This window comes from Fukomys damarensis, unplaced genomic scaffold, assembly GCF_012274545.1.
Source record: "Fukomys damarensis isolate Sample0158 unplaced genomic scaffold, DMR_v1.0_HiC HiC_scaffold_15, whole genome shotgun sequence".
Lineage (NCBI taxonomy): Eukaryota > Metazoa > Chordata > Mammalia > Rodentia > Bathyergidae > Fukomys > Fukomys damarensis.
This window is the reverse complement of record NW_022900927.1, coordinates 55,553,784-55,576,795: the sequence shown is the minus strand read 5'-3', so window position 1 is coordinate 55,576,795 and position 23,012 is coordinate 55,553,784. Positions and strand designations below refer to the sequence as shown.

The following is a 23,012-nucleotide window of genomic DNA, read 5'->3' as shown; positions in this document are numbered from 1 at the left end:
TTTTTTTTTTTTTTCAGATAGGGTCTCGCTATGCAGTTCAGGCTGGCCTTGAACCCACTATGGAGTCCAGACTGAGCTCCAACTCACAGCGCTCCCCCTGCCTCAGCCTCCCCGAGTGCTGGGATTACAGGTATTTGCTGCCATGCCCGGCTGAGTGTCCTACTCTTGATCAGTGAGCTAAAGAGCTTCTAAGAGGAGACTCCTAAATAAAAAGTGCAGGTACCCAAGAAACTGTACAAACATTAAAAAGGTCAGTCAGATGGCTGCAGCAATTCTTAGAAATATATTTTCTGTATTTGCTGATAAAGATTTTTTTAAATCCAGTAAAGACAAAGGGCAAAGAAAGACCTTCTCATGAGTATCCCACATACTCTACTTTAGATCTGTTTTTATGTTTTAATGAAGAGTTAATTCACAATGTGACATAAGTAACCAGCCCTACAACCTTGCCCACAGAGGGGGTTAATTTAAAAACATGATTGAGCTTGACACACAGAGGATTTCTTACAGCTCTCCAGTGAGATTCTCCCTCCGATAGCCAAGGATTTCCATATGCCAAATCAAATCACCCTGGCGTGTTATTCACCACGCCACGGCCCTAGGATGCCCAGCAAACAACCTTGGAAGGGTTCACTTCCTGTTAGTTACATTTTTAAAGACTTGAGCTGTTTTAAAAATTTTTATTTATTTATTATTTATTTTTGGTGCCGGGGATCGAGCTCAGGACCTTGTGCTTGCCAGGCAGGTGGTGGAACCACTGAGCTAAATCCCCAGCCCTGAAGAGCTATTTTTAAATGGGGCCACCACTGTAAATTCTTTAATAAAGTACTCTAAAGTCTGGTCTCTTGTGAGTTTAAATCACTCTCTGTTTTATATAAGAAAGCACACTGGAAACTGGTTAATTAGGTGACTTATACTATGCCCAGTTGTTTTTAGGTTTTTTGTTTTTTTCAAAAACTAAGTCATTACAAGATATTGGCAATAGCACAACCACTTAGAAACAGTTATCTTTGAAAAGGTCTAAGAGGATTACTCCTGACAGTGAAGAGTACCTTTCATGAAGTTTGACATCAACACAATTCAAATTACTATGACATTAATAGAGAAAATACTGATATGATTGAAAAGAATATTGGAAAGAAGTGCATTAGGAAGGCTCAGTTTATTAAGACCAAATTGTACTCTATTAGTCTGTTAGGGAAAAAAATCTGAATATAGCCAAGCTCTCTGTGGGCCTGGAACTGAATCAACACTTGGTAAAACGTCACTCAGATTTTCATTCGTGAAATTGGTTCAAACAGGCCTGGATAAAAAGCCACAGAATCCAAACCAGCTGGAAATCTGAAACCAAAGGACATGAGAGAGATGAAAGGCAGCACAACTAATTAAAAGAAAGTGTCCTATAGGGCTCTACAGGGGTGAGTATTTGGTTCAGAATTATTTAACATCTTTATTAATGACACAGAAGAAGATGGAAATAATACATTCATGAAATGTATAAACTGAGCAGAGTGGTAACCAGCAGTGGAAAAGGGTCAAAAACAGGTGAGACATGGAAAGCAAATAGTAAAATACAGTTCTACCAAAGAAAAAGTAGATTTCAATGGAACAAAAAGGTGATCCATTCCTTACTCAGTGCCCCCTGCATGTTCCTTTATAGGTACAGGCCCTGGGGGACTGGGGCTGTAATTTCCCAGTGGTCTGGAAACTTCAATAGTGCACAGAGGGGAGACCTCCAGGGAGAAGGTGACAGGTCCACCCACGTACAGAGAGGCACAGTTTTACCTTTCTGACCTAGGGACACTCTGTCCTTTCCCAGATCTGTGGTGAGTTGTGGCTGGCTGCCTAATGCCTGGAGTGGCCAATACTTGTTTCCTCCCCTTCGGACAGATCTTCATAGCACCAATGTGATGTGGTTTAACATTTATTTCTACCCCACTTAGGTCAGATGATGTAGGGTAGTGGTTAAAGCTGTGAATGCTTGAGTCATACTGCCTGGGTTTAAATCTCTTATCTACCATTAACTGTCTACTTATTTTTTTCTAAGCCAAAATTTCCATGTCAATAAAATGGAGAAAAGAAGTCCACTGTGAAGCTTAAATAAAGAGACACTATGAGCTCAGGGCATAGCAAGGGCTCAACAAATGTTAACTAGCACTATTCAAGTCCGTACATTCAGGCATGTTTTCTGTTGTATATATTTAACTCTTTGATGAAAAGGTATCTCACTTCCTCCAGAATATTCTACCTTCTACAACATAAGGGCCATGAGGGCACATATTCTGCCTGCTTGTCCAAGTAGTTGCCCAAACACTTTCTCTTTTAATCAGCTACAGAGTTCAGGCTGGCCGAGGACTCGAGATAATCCTTCTGCTTTACCCTCTCAGGAGTGCTGGGATTAAAGGTAGGCACTGTCACACCCAGCTCAACAAACACATTTTTAATGGATGATTAAATGAACCAATGGAAGTGAATCCTACAGCACCTAGCAAAGGGCTACACCCCTAGAAGCTATTCAAAAGAAGCATGCCCATCGCTTAATTTCTCTTCTGAAAGCACCCCCATCTGGATGGTCAGTGAGCAATTAAAATGCACATTCAAAAGTGAAGGAGGAAGAGAAGAGCAGGTGCAAGGGACAGAAAGAGGAACAATTTGTATATTCCTGGAGAGCAGGAGTTGTGGCTTTGTGTGGTTAATCTCTGCCCTATAGAAATGAGCACTTTATGGGGGACAACGAACACCAGAAGGGCCTTGTAGCACAGGCTGACACAACCTTCCCTTGAGAGCAGGCAAGGGAGGCAGGTGAAGGTAGAAGGCAGAAGAATGGTGGGAAATGGAGGGAAAAGTGGTTGGTGCAGGGCCACAGGGCCAGTGATGGAGAGAGAGAGGGAGAGAGAGCTGTGCAGCCGAAAGAACTCCTCCTAGATTTGAGTTTCTCTCCCTCATTTGGTCGAGCTTTTCCTTGATGCAGCTCCTCTGATAAATGACGGCATGTGTTTCCGGGGCAGGGTGTGTGCTCCTGGAACTCTGCCTTCTGAGCACCACAACCTTGGAAGAGCAACCCCATGCATTTAAACTAATGTCTTGAGTAAACTAATGTCTTCCATTGCCGCTGGTGAGAAAGGTAAAGTCTCCGCGCTGTTGGAGCAGGTGCTCAGGCTCCTCTCAGGCCTATGCCACCAGTGCCTGCACCCTCTTCCAGCCACGTCAACTGACCAAGGGTTTCCTGGAAAGGGTCCTGGGATTTTCTCATCCCCTACCACACTCTGGCTATCGCTGGCTCCTCTGCTTAGAACTCGTGCTCTTCGGTCTCCACGTGTCTGGATGCTCCTCTTCCCCCCAACAGTGAGCCCAAATGCCCTCTCCCTCAATCAATCCACCCATCAATCAGAGGCTTAAGCCAGCGCCCTGTTTAAGTGTGTTGAACTGCCAGGCACTGGGCTTCAATAAACAGGAAGGGCTGAGACAGGGCTCCCGGTACAGAGAGGCTCTCTGGTCTGTGCTCCTTCAGGTGCTAACCCTGTAGTAACATTTCTGTTCTTGCTTTGTTTCCCATGCACTCATGGGTAAAATTCTTAAGACTGATGGCCAGACAGGTGCCCGGTCATCTCTGTCCTCCACATGGTATCGCCAGGGCTCAGTATAATGGCATCTAATCCACGCTCCATAAATACCTGCGGGAAGAACCAACCCAAGCGCAGGACCAAGGAGCGCAGGGGGGAGCCTGGGCCCTTCTCGGGGCTCAGCACACGGGAAGCACTGGGCACACGCGTGACGCGGTTGAGATGCATTAAAGGACAGCTCTCAGTGGCTTCTCTGCTGGGAACAGTTACAAAAAGTAGGGTGCTCTGCTCATGGCCGACATGAGGCCCCTAAATGGAAACCAGGATGTTACACATTCTATGTGGTAATGAAAGACATCAGTGTTTCACAGAGCATGAGAAATCCCTCCTGTGACAAACGGCCCTCCATTCCCTGTCAGTCCAAACTGATATTCTGCTCTGAGTCACGTACTGAAAGAAAACATGTCAGTATCAACAAAATGTCGTTCTCCAAACCCAGAAGGGCGATCCCCAGAGAGGCACGGAAGACAGACTGTGCCTGGCTCCTCCTTCTCACTTGGTGACCCCACTTCTTTTAACCACACAGCGTCAAGTTCAAAAGGTACAGGAGGGCACAATACAGGAAACCAGGATACAGCAACTACATCTTTTCTTCTTAAAGATAAAAGAAGTTTAAAGAGCTATTACTCTGGACCATTACTTGGCAATAAAAAAACAAATTATTGATACATAAAAGAACTTGGATGAATTTCCATAGATACCCTATGGCACTCCATCAGTATGTATAATTTTAATGGTTTTATGTACCGGTTAAAATTTAATTTTAAAAGTTAGCCTCCCAAAGAGTATATCTGGATGATTCCATTTGCACAAAATCCTTGAAATAACAAAATTAGAGAAAAGGAGAACAGATTCGTGGTTGCCAGGCATTAGAGCTAGGGAGTGGGAGGGAGGAAGTGGGTGGGGCTGTAAGAGCGGCATGGGGAGAGCCTTGGTGATGGCCCTTCTGTGTCTTTTTGGCAGTGTCAGTATCTTTGCTGTGATCTTATGCTCTCGTTTGCAAGATGTCACTTTGAGAGAAAACCAGGTAAAATTTTTATGCATTCTTTTCTTAAAACTACATATGAATCAACAATGATCTCAACATTGAAAGTTTAAGTTTACCTAAAACAATCTTCATAAAAGAACAAAGTTGCACACGCCTGTAATCCCAGCACTCTGGAGGCTGAGGCAGGAGGATCACCGAGAGTTTGAGGCCAGCCTGAACTACATAACAAGACCCTGCCTAAAAAAAAAAAAAAAAACCAGAGCAAAACAAAAGAGCAAAGTTGATTCCAAAATGTATTGTAAAAACTACAAGAATTAAACAATATGGTAATAATCAAAGACTGATATAGAGAACAATGGAATAGAAATGAGCACCGGGCAATAAACTTTCACATATATGGCCAAATGATTTCAGTAAGAGTGCCAATACCATTCATGGCAAAAAAAAAAAAAAAAAAAAAAAAAAATAGAAGAAAATATGAAGTTTGAAAAACTTCAAGACATTGGATTTGACATTTCTTGGGTCTGACCCTAAACCCATAGGGACAGAAGAAAAAATAGGTAATTTGGACTTCACCAAAATTAAAAACTTCTCAGCATCAAGTGACATAATTGATAGAGCGCTTGTCTGGCATGCAGCAGGCCTTGTGTTCCTTTCTCAGCACCACCAAATAGTCAAACAAATAAACAACAGGATGAAAAGGCAACCTACGAAGTGGGAGAGAATGTTTACAAATGACATATCTTGTGAGATAAATACACGGCCAGCAAGGCCATGAAAAGATAGCCCACATCACATGTCATTAGGAAATACAAATCATAATCACCAAGAGATATCACCTCACATCCACAAGAATGGATACTATCAAAAACAAGACAAAACAGAAACCAGAAAAACAACCCCAAAGCAAGTGTTGGTGAAACTGCAAGAAACTGGAATACTTGTGCACTCTGTTAGTAGAAGTGTAAAATGGTACAGCTGCTACGGAAAACAGTGAATTATGTCCTCAAAAAAATTAAAAATAAGGTCGGGCATGATGGCACATACCTGTAATCCCAGCGTTTGGGAGGCTGAAGCAGGAGGATCACCATGAATTCAAGGCTAGCTTGGGCTAGTGAGTTCAAGGCCAGCCTGGACTACATAGTGAGACCTTGACTCAAAACACCAATAAAAATAAAAATAAAAACACAATCAAAATATGATCCAGCAACTTCTATTGGGCTTAGAGCCAAAAGAACTGAAACGAAGGTCTTGAAGAGATAGTTGTGTAACTATGTTCATACCAACATTATTCATAAGAGCTAAAATGTGGAAGCAACGTAAGCCATCCACGGAGGAATGATTAAACAAAATATGGTGTATGTTTATATTGGAACATTGCTCAGCCCGAAAAAATGAAGGGATTTCTTATCCACGGATAAGCCTTGGGAACATTTGTTAAGTACAGCAAGCCAGTCACAAAAAGATGGATACTGATTCTACTTACTGAAGACAAAGACAGAAAAGAGAATGGCAGTTACCAGGGGCTGGGGGAAAGAAGGATGAAGTTATTTAATGAGTACGGAGTTTCAGTTTCACAGGATGTGAAGTGTTCTGGAGATGGGCTACACAGCCTGTGACTATAATTAACACGACTGAACCTTACGCTTAAAAATAGTACACGTAGTAAAAATTGTTGTGTATTTTTAATGAAACTAAAAAATAACAACAAATTTCAATTAAAAGAAAAAAAAAGCCACTGTCTCCTTGATTCACGTCCCTGTCACTACTTCTTAGTTTTACAAACCAATGGGAAGGAAAAGTAGCCCATCATTTAATTAAACCTCAAAGACTTTCAAAGTTCAGAGATATTGGCACACCAAGCTTTTCTAATGCTTTAATTAACTGCATAATCCATTTGAATTCACATTCCCTCTGCCTGTTACTTAATTCACCTAATGTTACTATCAACTTTTCAGTAATGATTAAAAATGTGCTACTTATTTATATTGGCACTTGACCTTAAATAGCTGTAAATGGCGAAGTCAAAGCCACAGGTTCGTCATGAAGTAGAAAACAGAGCCTTTCTTAGTGCTCTTAATGCTGTTGTTTTTAATTTGTCTGATCCTGCCAGACTTCAAGGTTAATGAGAATAGGAACTTGCGCTCTTTTGGTTTGTTTTTTACCATGTAGAGATGCACAGGGAACTTTGGCTCATTGAGTGAAGCCAGCACCTAGTTGTGCTCTGAAAGAGCCACATATGTCCTCCAGAAATGTTTAAACGGCCCCCTCTTGGCAGACGTGCTGAGTTTAGTGATCAGGAAGAAAATAAAAAAAAAAAAATTCCAACCAAATATGAAAAAGCACCACTTTTGAAAAGGAAAGAGAAATACACATTGTATAGCAATTCTCTCTTAGCACCATTAACCACCGGTTTAATCATACCTAGAAGGATAAAACAAGACAAAACCCACGATTTCATTCAGATTAGTTTGTATGCTTTTCATAAAGCCCTGTCCACACATACAACCCTAGAGCTGCGGTCATGATATTTGGTTCAAACTGAAGTTCCCTAAGACTGAGCACTCCGTTTCCTTCTAATTCTCCTCTAACAAGTCCCAAAGTCACCTTTACAATTTTAGTCCTATGGAACAACACCATTTTTCACAATTACAGAGTTTTAATTTCTGTGAGTGAGTGTGCAGCCCTTGATGTATTGAGCCAATTAAGTGAAACTTGGTTTAAAAACAAATGGGGAAAAAAGGGAATTTTGGGCAGTAGGTAAAATAGAGAATTTTAAAAAGGAACTCAGAAGAGTGGCAGTTGTGGCCGTCATCAAAAAGGGACTTTTTTTTTTATTCTCAACACAAAAACAGGGTCAGACCTGGAGACCTGGGTGAGTCCTGTTCTTCTTAGTCTCCCTGAATCTTCCTCCTCCAGGCATCTTTGGCAGCTTCTCCACAGCAATGTGGCAGAGTTCCTGAAACAGAGAACATCTCAGCCCCAGGCAGGAGGGAAATTCAAAGTGTGAGGAGAGCCCAGGAGGCGGGGTGGGGCTGGGAGGACACAAAATTCATTTTTTGGATAAATCTTGTAATAGCAAGAGGATCACTTTACCTGGTTTCTCTCATAATCAGAAGGGTCACAAAATGTGAAGGGGTGGATGCACTTTCTCTCGCGCTTACACCAGGCACAGCCAGTTCCAGTGCACGCTGAGCATCTGGGAACATGGAAAAACCAATTCAATCCCCACACTTTTAGGGAACAGTTCAGATCCCAGATTTCTCTCTGGCATGCAGTGTGCAAGTAGAGGGCTGAAAAGACTTTAAAAAAAACAAACAATCCCTGGACAGGCTGGGAAGAACAGGGGAGAGAACACAGCGCCCTGAGCCAGCGAGGAACAAGACTTTGTGTCCTGCCCTCGGGGTTGATGGAGCGGTGTCCCACCTGCAGTGGTATTGCCATGGAAACCGGAAGCTGGGGTCACCCGCTGGTCTGCGGGCAACACAAACTCGCGGCATCTGTTTCTGAATCCAGTCCTGCTATTTGTCACCCGCCGGTAAGCGCCAGTGGGGACAGATCTCACTCTCCCACTGCCACCTCCAGCCAGTCCTGACCACTGCAGCAGCCACACTTCCAACTGCCTGGAAAATGGGAGATGAAAAGTGCTCTCTGGCAGGCAGAGGAAATGAGGTGCTTGCCTTTGCTTTATAATCGAATTAAGGAAGAGTTGTGTCTACTGATCAGATAATCTGTCATGCATGAGTAACCATGGAGGACTCGAAAAGCTTGCATTAGAATAGCTGCAGTTAAAGAAATGATAGAAGAAAAATGGGGGTGGTAGAAATGTGGCCAAGGGAGGCCAGAGGAGAGCTCAGCAGAGGCCAGCAAGGGCTACGAGTGCCGGGCAAGGGGACCCAGGCTGCATCTGATATATCCTCCAAGTGCTGCTGAAGCATCCCGAGGTTCTGACCTCCAGAGACTGCAGTTTCCAGGGAGAGGAGAGACTCAGCTGCACGGTGGAAGAGATCTGTGACTGACGCTTCTTCTGCCCCTGGGGCAGGGTTACTGTTCCAAGCCCTTTGCTAACAGGAAGCTGCTCCCTTGGAGGGCACTCGCCCTCTGGGGGAACCTGGGACTGAGGTCTGATTCTTAGTTTGGTAGCAGTGTGACCAGGGCAAGATGCTTTCTTCTGGCCTCTAAAACTGCAGACCAGGGGAGCTACTTTAAAAAACAAGAAAAACTCCCTTTGACCTAAAAATTCTATTTAATTATGCCCCACCCCCTTCCTATTTTCTGGACTTCTGAGGCTTTCTGTATTAAGATTTATACTTTTCTTCCCTAGTTCATTCTCTTTCTCAGAAATCACCACCCCTGGCCTGGTGCTGTTCCCTTTCAAAGTGCCTCCGCGGTACAGGTGAGTTCCAGAGCGGCTCTCCAACTCAGTTTCAAGTCTGAATTCACTTTCTCCGTAGAAACACCGGCTCCCAGGCCAAGCCCAAGAGAAGCTCATATTTGGTGCTTACAGAGTTCACTCATGGCAGTGAATTGCTAATAATACGGCTTTCCTGTTGTTCCACGGGGACCTCCACCGACGTCCAAGGGGAAGGTCACGACTCTGAGAAGCATTTCCTGTCTTCTCGGTGCTTCAGAACCCAGCACTGGGGTGTGGCCCTAATCTGGGGTCTTTCCCTCACAGGGGCTAAGGGTGGCAATGAGGGAGCAGAAGATTTGGGTGCAGCTCAGTGGTGGAGCACACAGCCCCTGGGTTCCATCGCTAGCACCACAAAAGTCCATCAGTCAATCCCTCTAAGAGGGAAGAACTCAGGGCCGGGGATGTAGCGCAGTGGTTCCATTGCCTGCCTCACAAGCTCAAGGACCCGAGTTCGATCCCCGGTGCCAATAAATAAATAAAAAAGAGGGTAGAATGAACATGTTCTTTTAGCAAAAGGGAATTCATCTTCTGCCCTGGAGTCTATTTTCTGACCCCTAGGGTGGTTCCCAATGCCGCTGTGCTCCTTGGGGGGAAAATAGTGGTTACATCTCTCATTGCGAGAGGACTGGGGGCGCAGCCTCTCCCTGGTGGCTCCGGGTCACTTGTTATTAGCCCAGTGTCTCTCTCTCTCTCTCTGCTCCTGTAAGGCCATGTTCCACAAGACACTTTGAAAAAAAGTTCTACTCCACAAAACAGTTCTTTAGGAAATTGAGGAGTAAGGCAAATGAATTAAAACCAATGAGAGAATATTTAAATTTCAAATAGAACCTTACTCTCTTAACGATGAGCAGTTGGTAAAGTTGAATCTTTCTGATAAATTTAAAAAACCGAAGGAGAACGTCACGTTGACAAGTAAGACATCTGGAAGAGAGAAAGGGGGCAAAGTCACTGACAGCGCATTCCTGCTACAGCGGAGCGTAGCTGTAAAGGCACAAAGGAAATAAATAAATATTTTGCTATCCCTGCATCGCGGGCACGGGTGTGCCAGCTGTTCGCCAACATTTCAGTCAGTGTGTGGCTCTTTCCCCACGGGCATTCGCGCCAGGCAGCCACAGAGCAGTGTGCAGGTCTCCAAACAGACTGAGCCCAACTCCAGCTGCAAGGCTCCTGCGAATAATCACCAGGAAAAGCCATTTTACAGCCCATTTACATCTCATACTCTCCCTGGGATCACTATCTCCGCTTGTAATTGGCCAAGACATAAGAATAAAACAAGCCAGCGAGCAAGAAGTGCCTAGGATATGAAAGTCAGTGTGCTAGAAAGGAAATCCTGCACCTTTGGAAGAATCCACACTTTGCAAATATTTACCTAACAAACTCTAAGTGTGGCTCCCCGGTGTGGAGATCCATGATCTTCTTGGACTCAGCTGTTGTCAAATCCATGAGGAAGGCTTTCTTATTTGTTTTGGTAAAACCTACCGGTTGGTTAGAGGGCCCCACAAGAATAAAATAAGGATGAAAACTGCTGAATGCTAAATCAGCTCCAGAAAAATAAAATGTTTCCTGTGTCTCCCTAAACATTGATACTCTACCCGAGGCAGTGATTTCCAAGCCCAGATGCCTATCAGAAGCATTTGAGAAACATCTGAAAGTTACTGATTCCAGGGCCATGATGCTACATGTTCTGACTGAGGAGGCCCGGGGGTCCGGGATCTGGGGGTTGCAGTGCTGCCTGTATAACAATCGCACAGGGCCAGGTTCCGGGGCTGTTGCCCACAGCAGCATCCTTCAAATCCTTTGTGTCCAGGGACCAGTTCTAAGGAAGGAGCATTCCTATTTTTCTGTGAATTAAAGGGACAGTAGATGGTAATTTTGAAATCTACGTCTTGACGAAATAAAGAGTTGACCTGATTCTGTTGGTGCTATTTTCTCTCTCTCTTCCCCTCTCTTTTGTTTCTTTCCTTCTTCCATTTTTCTTTTCCTTCTTCCTTCTTTCTTGTGGTATCACATTTGAACCCAGACCCTTCACACTAGGTTACATCCCCGGCCCTCAAAAAAAAATCTTGGGGGGGCGGTTTGAGACAGGGTCTCACTATGTAGTTGAGACTGACCCGGAACTCACTATGGAGCCCAGGCTGGTCTCGAACTCACAGTGATCCTCCTGCCTCAGCCTCCCGAGTGCTGGGATTACAGGCGTGCGCCACCACACCTGGCTCAAAAAAAATTTTTTTTTGAAACAGGATCTCACTGGCCACTAAATTTCCCAGGCTGGGCTCAAATTAACACTACTCAGGCTCCCAGAGTGCTGGGAGTATAGGCACGCACCACCCTGCCCATCCTCTCCTAATTTTCTTACCGAAACATTATTGGTGTGTGGTTTCCAAAATCTAAGAACCCTATCCGGTGATTTTTTTTTTTTTTGGTACCGGGGATTGAACTCGGGTCCTTGCGCTTGCAAGGCAGGCCACCGAACCGCTGAGCTAAATCCCTGGGCTAATCCAGTGATTTTTGTACAGCAATAAGGTTCACTGCAATGGCCAGAATTCCACATACATTCTGCTCTCCGGGAAGTGGGCTTCTGTGGAACAATAATCTTTCATTCTATAGACAAGGGAGTTTGGAGGCCCGACCTGACTGACCTGTGACTGGGAACTTCTGAACAGACATCCGATGAATGCTACGGGAATGTGCGTACGTGTGGACAGTGACGCCCAGAGAAAATGCATTCCTACACAATCAACAATTGTCCAGGGGTGACAGGTGTGGAAGTCATACTTTGCTGATTCACCAGCTATGCACAGAACATTAGAAATGTCACAAGGAAAACGAATATCGGTGACCTCTGCTGTGGACACAAGGTCCAAAAGACAGCAGTGGTGGCCAGTCAAGGAAATGCTATATCCTCATTTCACGTAGTCCCTGGGTACCCAGAAGCGGCTGTCAGTGGAGGACCAAGGCTGTATGGAAGAGGTGACTTTATCCCACTTTTTCAAAGCAGAGGGCAAACAGGATTTGTTGAAAGAAGTGAGGCTACTGCGAGGAGGCCCTGGACAAAGTTTTGGCCTTGGCCTTAGGTGGGCTGAGCACAGGCAGGAGGAAGGGATTTCGTTGGCCTGCCTGAGAGTAGGCAAGGTACTCAGGTGAGAGGTGGGTACAACTGATGGCAGCTCTAAAACCAGTCAGCTTCACAAGTGCATCTCAAATGCTTCAGGAGCATGTTCTGCGGGGCAGCAAGGTCTGCGTTTTAAGGATCAAAGTCACCAGAGATGCATCAAAAAGGCTCCCATAGGGAGAACAAAGTGAAAAACGGACTCGATTTTCCACGTGGCCACCAGGAGCCCAGCGACTGAGAGTCATTTGCAAGCTGAGGTCTCTGAACTGGAACATTAAATTCTCCTTTAAGGAGTAAAGAATCAACGGAGTCTGAAAGCTGGTGTTTCCTCAAAATTCGTACGCTGGGACCTAATTCTCAAGGTGGGAGCATTGTTAGGTGGGGCCTTTGGAGAGTGATTCAATCCTGAGGACTCAGTCCTCACGAATGGGATTAGTATTCTCCTCAGAGAAGCAGGAGAGGCTTTCTCGCTTTTCTGTCCCTTCCTGCAGCAGAGAGCCCGCACCGGACACTGAACCTGCTGATGTCTGGATCTTGGGTTCCCAGGCTCCTGAATGGTAAGCAGTAAACGTCAGTGTCTATAAACCACCCAGTCTGAGGATCTTGTTATGGCAGCCTTGGTGGAGGAAGACACTGGGTGGCCCTAGTTCTCACAACACAACTCACTCTCCTCCAGTATGACCACCACACATGCCAGGAGGCCTCTCCCACGGACCCAACTCTGCTTTCTCACCTGAGAAACTCCTCCGTCCTCCCTTGGCCTCGTAACCACTTCCGGGACCCATCCGCTTCATGACAACCCGGTGCCCGTCCTCCCGTCCTCACACTGTCTCACTCGGACCACTGCAGTGGCTTCCTGCTCGCTGATCTTCTGGAGCTCACTCTTTCAGTCCCCCCTCTTCTGGCCCATGCTCCACCTACAGCCATCCATCCATCCATCCATCCATTCACCATTACTGACTGTAATGGCTGTTTTGAGCCAGCTGTTCTTTGGAGCACAACCGTGAAGATGTCAGCCCAGAGCCCTGCCCCCTGGGCTCACATTCCAGTAGGAGATCACACACGACTGCACCTTTCCCTGATCTAAGTCCGACTGTGCCAGCACCAGCTTAGACCTTTCAGTGTCTTGGCACAGCCTCAGGATGGAGTTCAGGGTCACAAGGCCTCGACGGTCCCTTGCCTGATGTCTCTGTAATCCATTTTCCACCTGTCTTTACCCTGTTGTCTTTCCCATACAGAACCTATTCTGCTTCTTCCAGCAAAGCTCTTTTCCCTCCTTCCTGCCATCACACAAGTTAGCCCCTGCCTGGAATACGCTTCCCTCTTGTTTTTGTCTGGCTCAGCTCTGCTCATCCTCGTTTTATTTGAACTGATATCGCTTCCTCCTTACGCACCTTCATGTCGGCCTGGTGTCTTTGCCATGTGCTTGCTTCCCCAGTGTTCTAAGTTCCCTGCATTTACACACTGCATGGTGTGTATGTCTCTCCACCCAGACTGATATCGCTTCCTCCTTACGCACCTTCATGTCGGCCTGGTGTCTTTGCCATGTGCTTCCCCAGTGTTCTAAGTTCCCTGCATTTACACACTGCATGGTGTGTATGTCTCTCCACCCCGGGAGGTTATAAATACTCTCGGCAAGGGGCCAGCTCCATCTTTGTTGCCCCTGTAACCCTAACACCTAGCATAATGTCTTGCACACGGTAGATGTTCAGTACCTGCTTCCTGTATGAAAGAATGGATGGGCTTAAACTGATAGAACACTGGGTCGGATCTCTGAACCGTCCGAGCCATTCAGGCAGAGTGGGCTCGAAGGTGGCTTCACTGCACTCTCCTAGCCAAGCATCCTCCTCTGTCGTTCTCCGGGCTCATCTGATAGTGGGGCTGAGAGCCACAAATGAGGTAGAGGTGAGGTGAAGCCACAGTGGCACCCAGGGGGCAGAGAGAGAGGACAGCAGAGGAGCAAGGCAGAGTCCCTGTTATCTAACTTGCTTCTTCGGGCAATCTGAAAGCAGCAAGTTCTCTTGCTCTCCTGACTTTATAATGAAACATGAAGAGCCCACACACCTCGGTAGCTTGGCCTGGTGAGGAGGATACAGGTGCAAGCCTGGTTTTCCTGGCTCTTCTCCTGGCAGAGCACCTTGCTGGTGTCCATGTTCTTCACCACGCACTCCGAGTGCCTTGAAGAGAAGTGTCCCACCACAGTCACGGTGGTCTGAGGGAAGAAGACACGGAACAAATGACTGTCTTCACACCATCGACGTTCAGCCCGAAGCGAAAGTGACCCACCTTTGACTCGCCATAGGAAGACAGTTTCTCAGAAGAGCTGAAGTGAACAAATGGGTGTTTTATTGGCTATTAGATTTGCTCTTTTGTGAATCACATATCCCTACTCTGACCGTATTTTTGCTGTGTTTTTTTCTTATCAATTTTAAGCGCTCTCTGCACAGTGTAGATATTAATCCTTATCTGTCTTGTTTCTGACATATACTTTCTCCTAATCTACTGTTTGTCTTATAACTTTGCTTTGTGGACGCTCTTGCCCTTATACAGTGTGCTTCGTGTAATCAAATGCAGGCTCTCTTGTCTTGGCTATAAAATACTTCCAAATCTCCAGCTTATAGCCAAGTATAAAACTGTTCTAATTGTTTTTTTAAAGCTTATATGTCTTTAATCCATCTGGAATTTATTTCTATATATATTATGAAATGAGGGTCCAATTTGATTTGCACCAGATGGTTAATCAGATATATCGTAACCATTTACTTAAAAAACAGAAAAATTCCCAACAACTCATTTTCCTACTGAACTGCAATAATCACTTGTGCCATATATGAAATTACCATATATTTGGAATCCATTTCTAAACTGCTCTGTTCCAAAAATCTATTGATTTACTTCTATTCCAGTGTCACCAAGTTTTTACTACTGTGGCTTTAAATATATTTAACATCTGATAGGGAAAATCCCTCCTTATTCATCTTTATTTTCATAATTTTCTTGAGATTTCCTAGACATTAGTCATCCATACGAGCTTTAAAATCATTTTATCCAAAGGGGATGTGGAGACTGTGACTCTAACTAGAATTATACTACGTATTTGCATTCATCTTATAAAAATTTATGTTTTTGTGATATTAAGCATTCTTATCCAAGCACATGATTCTATTTCCACTTGTTTCTCTGATCCACAGTTCATTACAGACGGTGTGTGCCTTTATCTCTCAGGTGTTAAGATACATTTGTCGTCTCTTTATTATTTACTGTGAATGTTATTAGATAATAAAGAAGGCAGTGTGACTCTACTTTTAAAGTTAAAGTTTGGTTTGTGGTCAAAGTCCTGACTTCATGTGTGTGGGGTGTGCGTTTGTACATGTACAGGTGTAAATGTGTACCTGGGACACAAAGAGAAAACTTTTTTTTTTTCTGGTACTGGGGATCGAGCTTGGCACCACTGAGGTAAATCCCCAGCCCTACAAAGAGAAAAATCTTGAAAATTCAAAGGCATAAGGCAAATTTTCTTAAATGAATTATCCAAAAGGACAAAGCAGTCAGTTCTCCCATTGAGAAGGAAAACTAAAAGGTTTAATGTGCCAGCCAGGGAGGCATCTGGTGTCAGGTGCAGGAAGGGGACCTGGTGGGAAGGTGGCTGAGGATGAGGAAACTCAGCTTGCAGGAAGAGGTGACCCTGCTGCTTGTGGTCAACCACCTGGGGGGCGTCTCCCTTTTGTCACACTTCTGACCTCTGCCTCGACTCTGCACCATCACCTAAGCTTCTGCTGGGTCCCTGGCCTTCTAACAAGCTTTCAAAGTCTGTTCTAGTCCTTGGGGCTCACTCCCATCTTTTCCTTTTTAAAAATTTCTGTTTCTGGGCCATAGAACCATGTGGGCAGAGGCAAGTTCTCTCAGCACATCAGCAGGCTGAAGTCTCCAGGGACTCAGGGGCACAAACCCACAACACTGCCGCTGGCCCATCTGAACAGGCAGCTGAGCTCCAGTTCAGGGCGACATCTTCATCACATCTTAGCCGGTGACTACGTACTATTTCATTTACATCTACATCTTAAACCGAATCCCTTCCCCAAACATTGCACCCAGAGTATCAGAAAGTTCTCTAAAATCTTATTTTCCCCAACCCTTAATTTCTTCTCATTTCCTCCTAGTTCTCACACGATTTTCACATAACTGAAATTGCACAGTTTCACATAAGCATTCCACTTAGGTGTTCCATAAATAGTTAACAGGCTTCTAACACAGTCCAAGTGCTACACAAAGAATGGAATAATCTGTGCATCAAATAATACAGGTTTTTGCCCTCAGAGAGCTTGCAGACTAGGAGAAGGAGAGACGGCCCACTCGATCAGAACTGCAGGGTCACGCGGCACCAAGAGCCTGTCGAGAGCTGACAGGCACCTGAGCTAGGGTGATGCAGTAGAAATGGAAAGAACAGGATGGACCCAAGGAGTCCACTGGAGAGAGCACGGGCAGGACTGGAAGTGGGGATGTGGATTCTGGTGAGCAAGCAAATACATGGACACAGGCGCCCAGTTCTGAGATGGGACACGTGGAGGGAACATCTGGGTACATTTTTGGCTCTAGATACTTTGATCACCAAGAGACACGTCGAGGTAGACATGACCTGCAGCTCAGAGAGATGATGATTAGGCTGCAGGCAAAGGAGCTATGAGCACACCCGTGATGTATAAGGCCACGGGAGTGGGTAAGTTTGTCTACGGACAAAGTACGGAGGAAGAGTTAAAAGTGGGTCATTGTTTAGAGCCAAGGAGAAATGAGGAGGAGGACAGCATGGAGAGGATCCGTCATGCAGGGCAAGAGCGGGTTTAAGAGTGCTACCGATCAACCAAGTGAGAGGGCAACCTTTTAGCTGGAAGAGCTACATGGAGTTCACCAGTGACCTCAGCAAGGATGGGTTCAGAGGAACAGTGGGGCAGAAGCTGGTTGGAATTGATCTAAAAATAGGAGACAACATATTTTTTTCAGGTTTGGAGGAGAGAGATAGGAGTCATGGAGTTGGAGGTGTTTTGGGAATGACTTTGGGTTTCAGGTGGGTATGGTTTAAAAGCTGAAGCTTTGGCTTAATAAACCCAATATGAAATCCTTACTGAGTTCACAGCTCTGAGGGTGTGTGTGTGTGTGTGTGTGTGTGTATTACTAGAGGTTGAACCCCGGGCTGAAGCATGCTAGGCAAGGGCCCTACCACTGAGCTACCTCTCCAACCTTTTTTGTTTGCTTTTTTTGTTTTTAATTTTGAGAATGGGTCTCACAGAGTTGCTCAGGCTGGCCTTGAACTTGTGATCCTCCTGCCTCAACTTCTTGAGTAATGGGGATTACAAGTGGGTGCCACACACCCATCTTGATGGCTTTTTCTTGAAATGAACCAGATAAAGAGAAAGTGAAGACTCAAAGGGTCAGTGGGAATGGAAAACTTGGAGTATCAATTAGCTGGCAGTCATGATGGGTCCAAAGAACCTCTTGCTGTCTTCGATTCTGTCAAGTTGACCTGTGAGTACCAGATTTTATTTAACTTTTCTCCTCCATGCTAAACAGTTTGGTCATCTCCAGGTCTAACAGCAGTATCTTCATGCTTAGGGTTTTTTCTTCTTTTGAATTACTTCCTCAGGATTCTATGCTTGGGATTAGAGCTTCAAACAGAATGAATATTTTAATGACTTTTGAAATGTACTGCCAAATTGCTTTCCCAAAAAGTTGTGCTAATTGGCATCCCCAATACTGCATGTTAATATAACTTATTATTGCTTTAATTTGTATTTATTTCATAACTAGTGAGGTTGAACATATTTCTATATTTATATTTACTTTTCTGAATCTCCCCTTGTGAAAATATATGCTTTGCCCATTTACTTTTTGGTATCTTGATTTTTTTTTCTCTTAATTTTTTCTCAGCTTTATTACCTGATAATCAGTCTGGCAAATGTTTTCCTGGGTTGTGTGCTTTAGTTAACTCTTATTTTTCACTGTACGGTTTTTAAAAATTGGAAATCAAGTACGTAAGTATTTTTCTTTTGTTATTCGATGCTACGTTACTTCAGAGCTAAGAAAGTTACCATACTTTAAAATTATCTGGAAAAAAATTATCTGAAGTTCAGTTCTGTTCTGAGTTATCTTTTTGTACATATTTTTAATTGGCCTATTTTTACTTTTTATTTAATGTAAAACATAAATTACACTATATTTCTACAGTGTAAACCATAAAATATTTTTTTATTTTCTCTTATTTTATAATATCTGATCTTAAATATTTTCACATTTATTTTGGAGCTTATTCTATGAGTCCATACCACTATTTTCAAATCAGAAAGGGAATGAACTACTATTGATATGCATATCAATAACAGATACATGAAGTATACTATATATGTATGTACATTATATGTGTTCACAATCTAATGAGACTTATTTTGCCTAAATAAACTCTTTTTTTACAAACTATATCTTGGACACTATCAGTTTATATTATTCCAGATGAATGTTACACTAAATTTAAGAAAATGCCTATTCAAATTTCACTGGGATTACACAAAATCTAGAAAAATAAGGTGGGGAAGAATGATATTCTTATGATATCTTTCCACTAAGAAATATGGAATATATCTGGACATATTCAAGATGTTTTAAAAAATCTTCCAGGAAAACAGCTCCTATATTTTTGCCTTTATTTTTATTTATGCTTATATTTTTAATTGCTAAGGTTCCACGATAATGAATTATAAAGTGCCTCAACAATCAACTATTCTGCTGATTTTCATCAGCTATAATGGCTTCAGATAAGCTGTTGCAAAGCTCAAAATCACTCTGTGTGGGTCTCCAATATGTGTCTCCTAGTAAGAATAAGGTTAAAATAAAAGGTGTGTACGGTACTCTTTAACTTTATGCCTGAATATTTATTTCTGTTGTTTTCTTGAATGGGATTTTCTATGAGTTGAAGTTAAAAGTTGTTTTACCTAGCATGTAATATGACTTAATATATTTGAGTATTCTTTGAACATTTTCATTTAAATTTATTCATTTGAGTAGCTTTGTTCTTATTTTTTCATTTTTGGAGTGTTGGGGGGGATTGAATGTTAAGCATGTGCTCTACCACTGAGCTAAACCCCCATCTCCTAGCATAGTTTTAAAGCTAATATGTTGAGATTTACAGATAGGCAACCACTTAAGAGTAGCAAATAATATTTTTCTATCTTTCATTCCAGCAATTATCTGTATATTTGTTTATTGCCCTGCACAGAATTTTATTTATTTATTTATTTATTTTGGTACTGGGGATTGAACTCGGGTCCTTGTGCTTATGAGGCAGGCAGCAGAACCACTGAGCTAAATCCCCGGGCCTGCCCTGGAAAAGAATTTTAAAACAATGTTGAAAGCGTTGGTGATGGTGAACTCTTTTGTTCTAGTTCTGATTGGCAAAAGAATAGTCCTCGTGCTCTCCTTTAGGAACCATGCTGTTTTAGGGGAAATACTTTCATGTATATGTCTTCTATATTTTTCATAGAATAAACCATCTTTACTTAATGTTAAATATCTTCATAGCTATACGCACATATATAAGGCAAGAATGGGACCGTGTCGTACACCCCTTTTCATGTTTGTCTACGTAGGTGAGCCTTTCATTTGTCCTCTTTTGGCATTTGTGGCTGCCTTCAGTTTCCATCGCCTCAGACAGGTGGAGAAGGGCAGCCCATGCTCGCAATTGCATCTGAATTTTTCCATACAGTTCACCATGCTCCAATCAATAAATAAATACATACTTACATGGTTAAATGCCTATAGAGTCTATTCTATAGGCATTTTTATCAATATTATGTCGTGCTATGCATACTTTTCTGCATCTTGCCATCTTTACTCAACTAAACCTCAGAGTCATCCTTCCTAGACTAACTAGAATTGAACGTGAACCCCATAGTGATGGTGGGGAATACAGTGTTCTAACTGCTCTGTGTATAGAAAGCTTCTGGTGATCGTGGAGGTTTTCTGCACCTACAAAGGTACTTAGAATGTTACTTGGCCTATGAAGGGTAGTCCACTGTCTCTGCCTGACAGGGATCTGACATTTTCAGGCAAGTCACAGATGGCCATAAAGGTAGGATATATTTTGCAAAAAATGTGATAAATGATGGAGTCGCATGTCTTATCAACACTATTAAAAGAATCAGTCTCTGGTTGGGGGTGTAGCTCAGTGGCAGAGTACTTGCCTAGCACATATGAGGCCTTGGGTTCCATCCCCAGCACTGCCAAAAGGAAAAAAAAAATCAGTTCAAAGTTTGTTTCACAGAATACCTTTCGTCAATTTACTACATTTGCTTCCAGAGCAGCGGTGAACTGGTGAGGTGACCACCATGTGAGAAGACTGTATGAGAACTAGCAAAAACCATTGTGTTGCTTGGGGTGGGGAAGAAAGCACTTGTGGTTGTTTGAGTGGTAAGCATTTTCCAGACTAGCTATCAATGGTAATTAATTCATACTAGTGAGACCATACATAGGTAATCAAATTACATAAGCAGCGCTTATAAGGCACTTCCTACTATCACTGAGATAAAGTATTGCCCTTAATTTTTTTTTTTTAAATTTGGAACCAGGGACTGAACTCGCGACCTGGAGCTTGCGAGGCAGGTGACAAAACCACTGAGGAAAATCCCCAGCCCATTGCCCTTAAATTTTTAAAAATGACAACAGAAAAAAAATCTTGCATAATGTAACCATTTATCAGAATCCTGAATATTCAAGGATTGTGGTGATTTTCTATCATTCTTCATTAATATCAAAGTCAGCTATTTCTCAGACCAAAAAGAGATAAAAATTTGGCCATGCCTATGCATGCATTCCTGAGTGTCTTTTACGCCAGATCTATCTCTTCAGACTCCGTGCTGGCAGAGGTTGGCATGAAGACTTGGGAAACTGCCTCCCCAACACCAGGAAGACAACAGAAAGTGACAACAGCCAAGTAACTTTAAGTCCATGAGTTATGATCAGTTATGACTGGAAAGTGCCATTCTTTTATTATTTATCACTCATTAAATGTTCTGGCTCTCCTTTATTGAATGTGAAATCATCTTAAGTGGTATGGTTCATGCTGATGGAAATGGCAAAGTGTAAGGGAAAAGGGAAAGTGGCCCATTTCCTTGTTAATGTGGCATTCAAATAAAACACAGAGAGCTCAACAGGCAGGTCAACTGGCTGCTGGTGGGGATGCTGTACAATCATTCATAAAGCAAGAGCCATAATTAGGGAGGGAAAGTCTTCTTACAGCCCTGAGACTGCCAGGGTAGAGCTGGTATGAACATCAGAAAATACCCCAAGCATACTTGATGCTTCCCTTCCTCTTAGGGGATGCCCGGAGCCCCCTGGCTTGCCCAGGGACCCCACTGACAGCAATCCCGCCCACTCTGGTCAACTCTCCATCTTTACCAACATAGCTGGCAGCCACCCTCACAGGGCTGCTGTTGAGAAGCCCGAACGCATCAGGAAAAGGAAGCACAAATCGAGCTACATTTAAGGAGTCTTGTTGACCAGAAAGAAGCCTGCACTTATTTTTCTCTATTTTTAAAATCAAGATGTATTTTAGCTATGTTTGTTTCAATTCAAATACTGAGGATTATCTTTGGCTCCTCAAGATAACAAAGTCCAGGTGGGCAAGTCCGTGGTGGGACTTGGTACAGCACCTCAAAGGAGTGGGTGGCATCTACAAGCACTCACCATTCCTCACCAAAACAAACGGACTCCTGTACTGAAGCCTACTCCACTGCTGAGGGATACTTCACACACAGGAGGAGGCTGGCATCAGCTGTGCAACACCAAGGAGACAAACAATTGAAAATCTCTCCTCTTACCTTATCTCTGCTGCTGCGAGTTATCTGAATTTTAGGGCACTCTTTAGCTCCAGACGAAATATCCAGCCAGTTTTCAAAGTGCTTTGACTCTACGCAATCTTCTTTAAAAGTACACCTAAAAGAAAAAAAAAAGGGCAAAACAAAACAGCAACTCTACACATGCATTAGTTATGACTTTCTCAAACTTGGCTTCAGCACAAAATGCTTTGTACAGTGGATTATTGATTTTGAACGAGAATAGGAACATGGCACTAAAATCATGAAAAGCAACAAGAAAACAGCAGATTTCCCCTCCCATCATGTCTAGGAGCAGGGAACAAATGTCAACAACGTGTTGAAATTGGTCTCTTGAGCCCCCAAATATATCCAAAGCGTGTCTTTTCATGAATTCTAAAGTCAAGAGTGCCCTTGAAGAAATACCTATCAAAGAACAGTCCAAGAAAGCATTTACACACTGGATACATTTTAGGTTTGAAATTCGTTCCCAGAATATCAATCTACTGTATAATTTGTTTTGAGTTAAAAAAAAATAATAAAGCTACTATGTTATGCTTTGCCGTATCATGATTACATAAAAACATGGCAAACATTTCAAGGGCAAAGTGTGCCCAAGAATTTGATAAGATATTCCATAACCATCTGCTCCAGAACATTTATTTAGTTGGACACAAAATTTTATCAAAAGATATGTGTGAAACATTTCCAAGGCTACTATCCCGGGTCAGCCAGCTGGGAGGACGCCCCAAAGAAGTTTTCAGCCGTGTGCAGGGTGAATCGCTTTGATAAACACGGGCCCGGAAGCGGAGAAGTGAGGTCACTGGCTCGCTTGCTATGTCGGTCACCGCGGGTCACACTAACAAGGGAGCCCTTGTCTCATCAGACGGGCCACCGACCCGACAAGAAAAATGAACACCAGTGCCACATTATCTTCCAAGGACCCACCACTCGGTGGGCATTCCGCTGAAGAAACATCTCTGTCTCAAGGACAGAAGGACCGATAGAAGAAAACATC

At 43.5% G+C, this 23,012-nt stretch overlaps 1 protein-coding gene across 1 annotated transcript in view; it reads right to left on the bottom strand.

Moving 5' to 3' along the window:
• Plxnc1 (plexin C1) overlaps positions 1 to 23,012 on the bottom strand; it is a 146,583-nt gene that overhangs the window by 65,079 nt on the left and 58,492 nt on the right. Inside the window, exons 6-10 of the mRNA XM_010629224.3 lie at positions 22,001 to 22,115; positions 14,202 to 14,349; positions 9,859 to 9,946; positions 7,708 to 7,810; positions 7,475 to 7,570 (exon numbers count right to left, since the gene is read on the bottom strand). Coding sequence (XP_010627526.1) covers positions 7,475 to 7,570; positions 7,708 to 7,810; positions 9,859 to 9,946; positions 14,202 to 14,349; positions 22,001 to 22,115 — 550 coding nt within the window. The remainder of the gene's footprint in view (positions 1 to 7,474; positions 7,571 to 7,707; positions 7,811 to 9,858; positions 9,947 to 14,201; positions 14,350 to 22,000; positions 22,116 to 23,012) is intronic.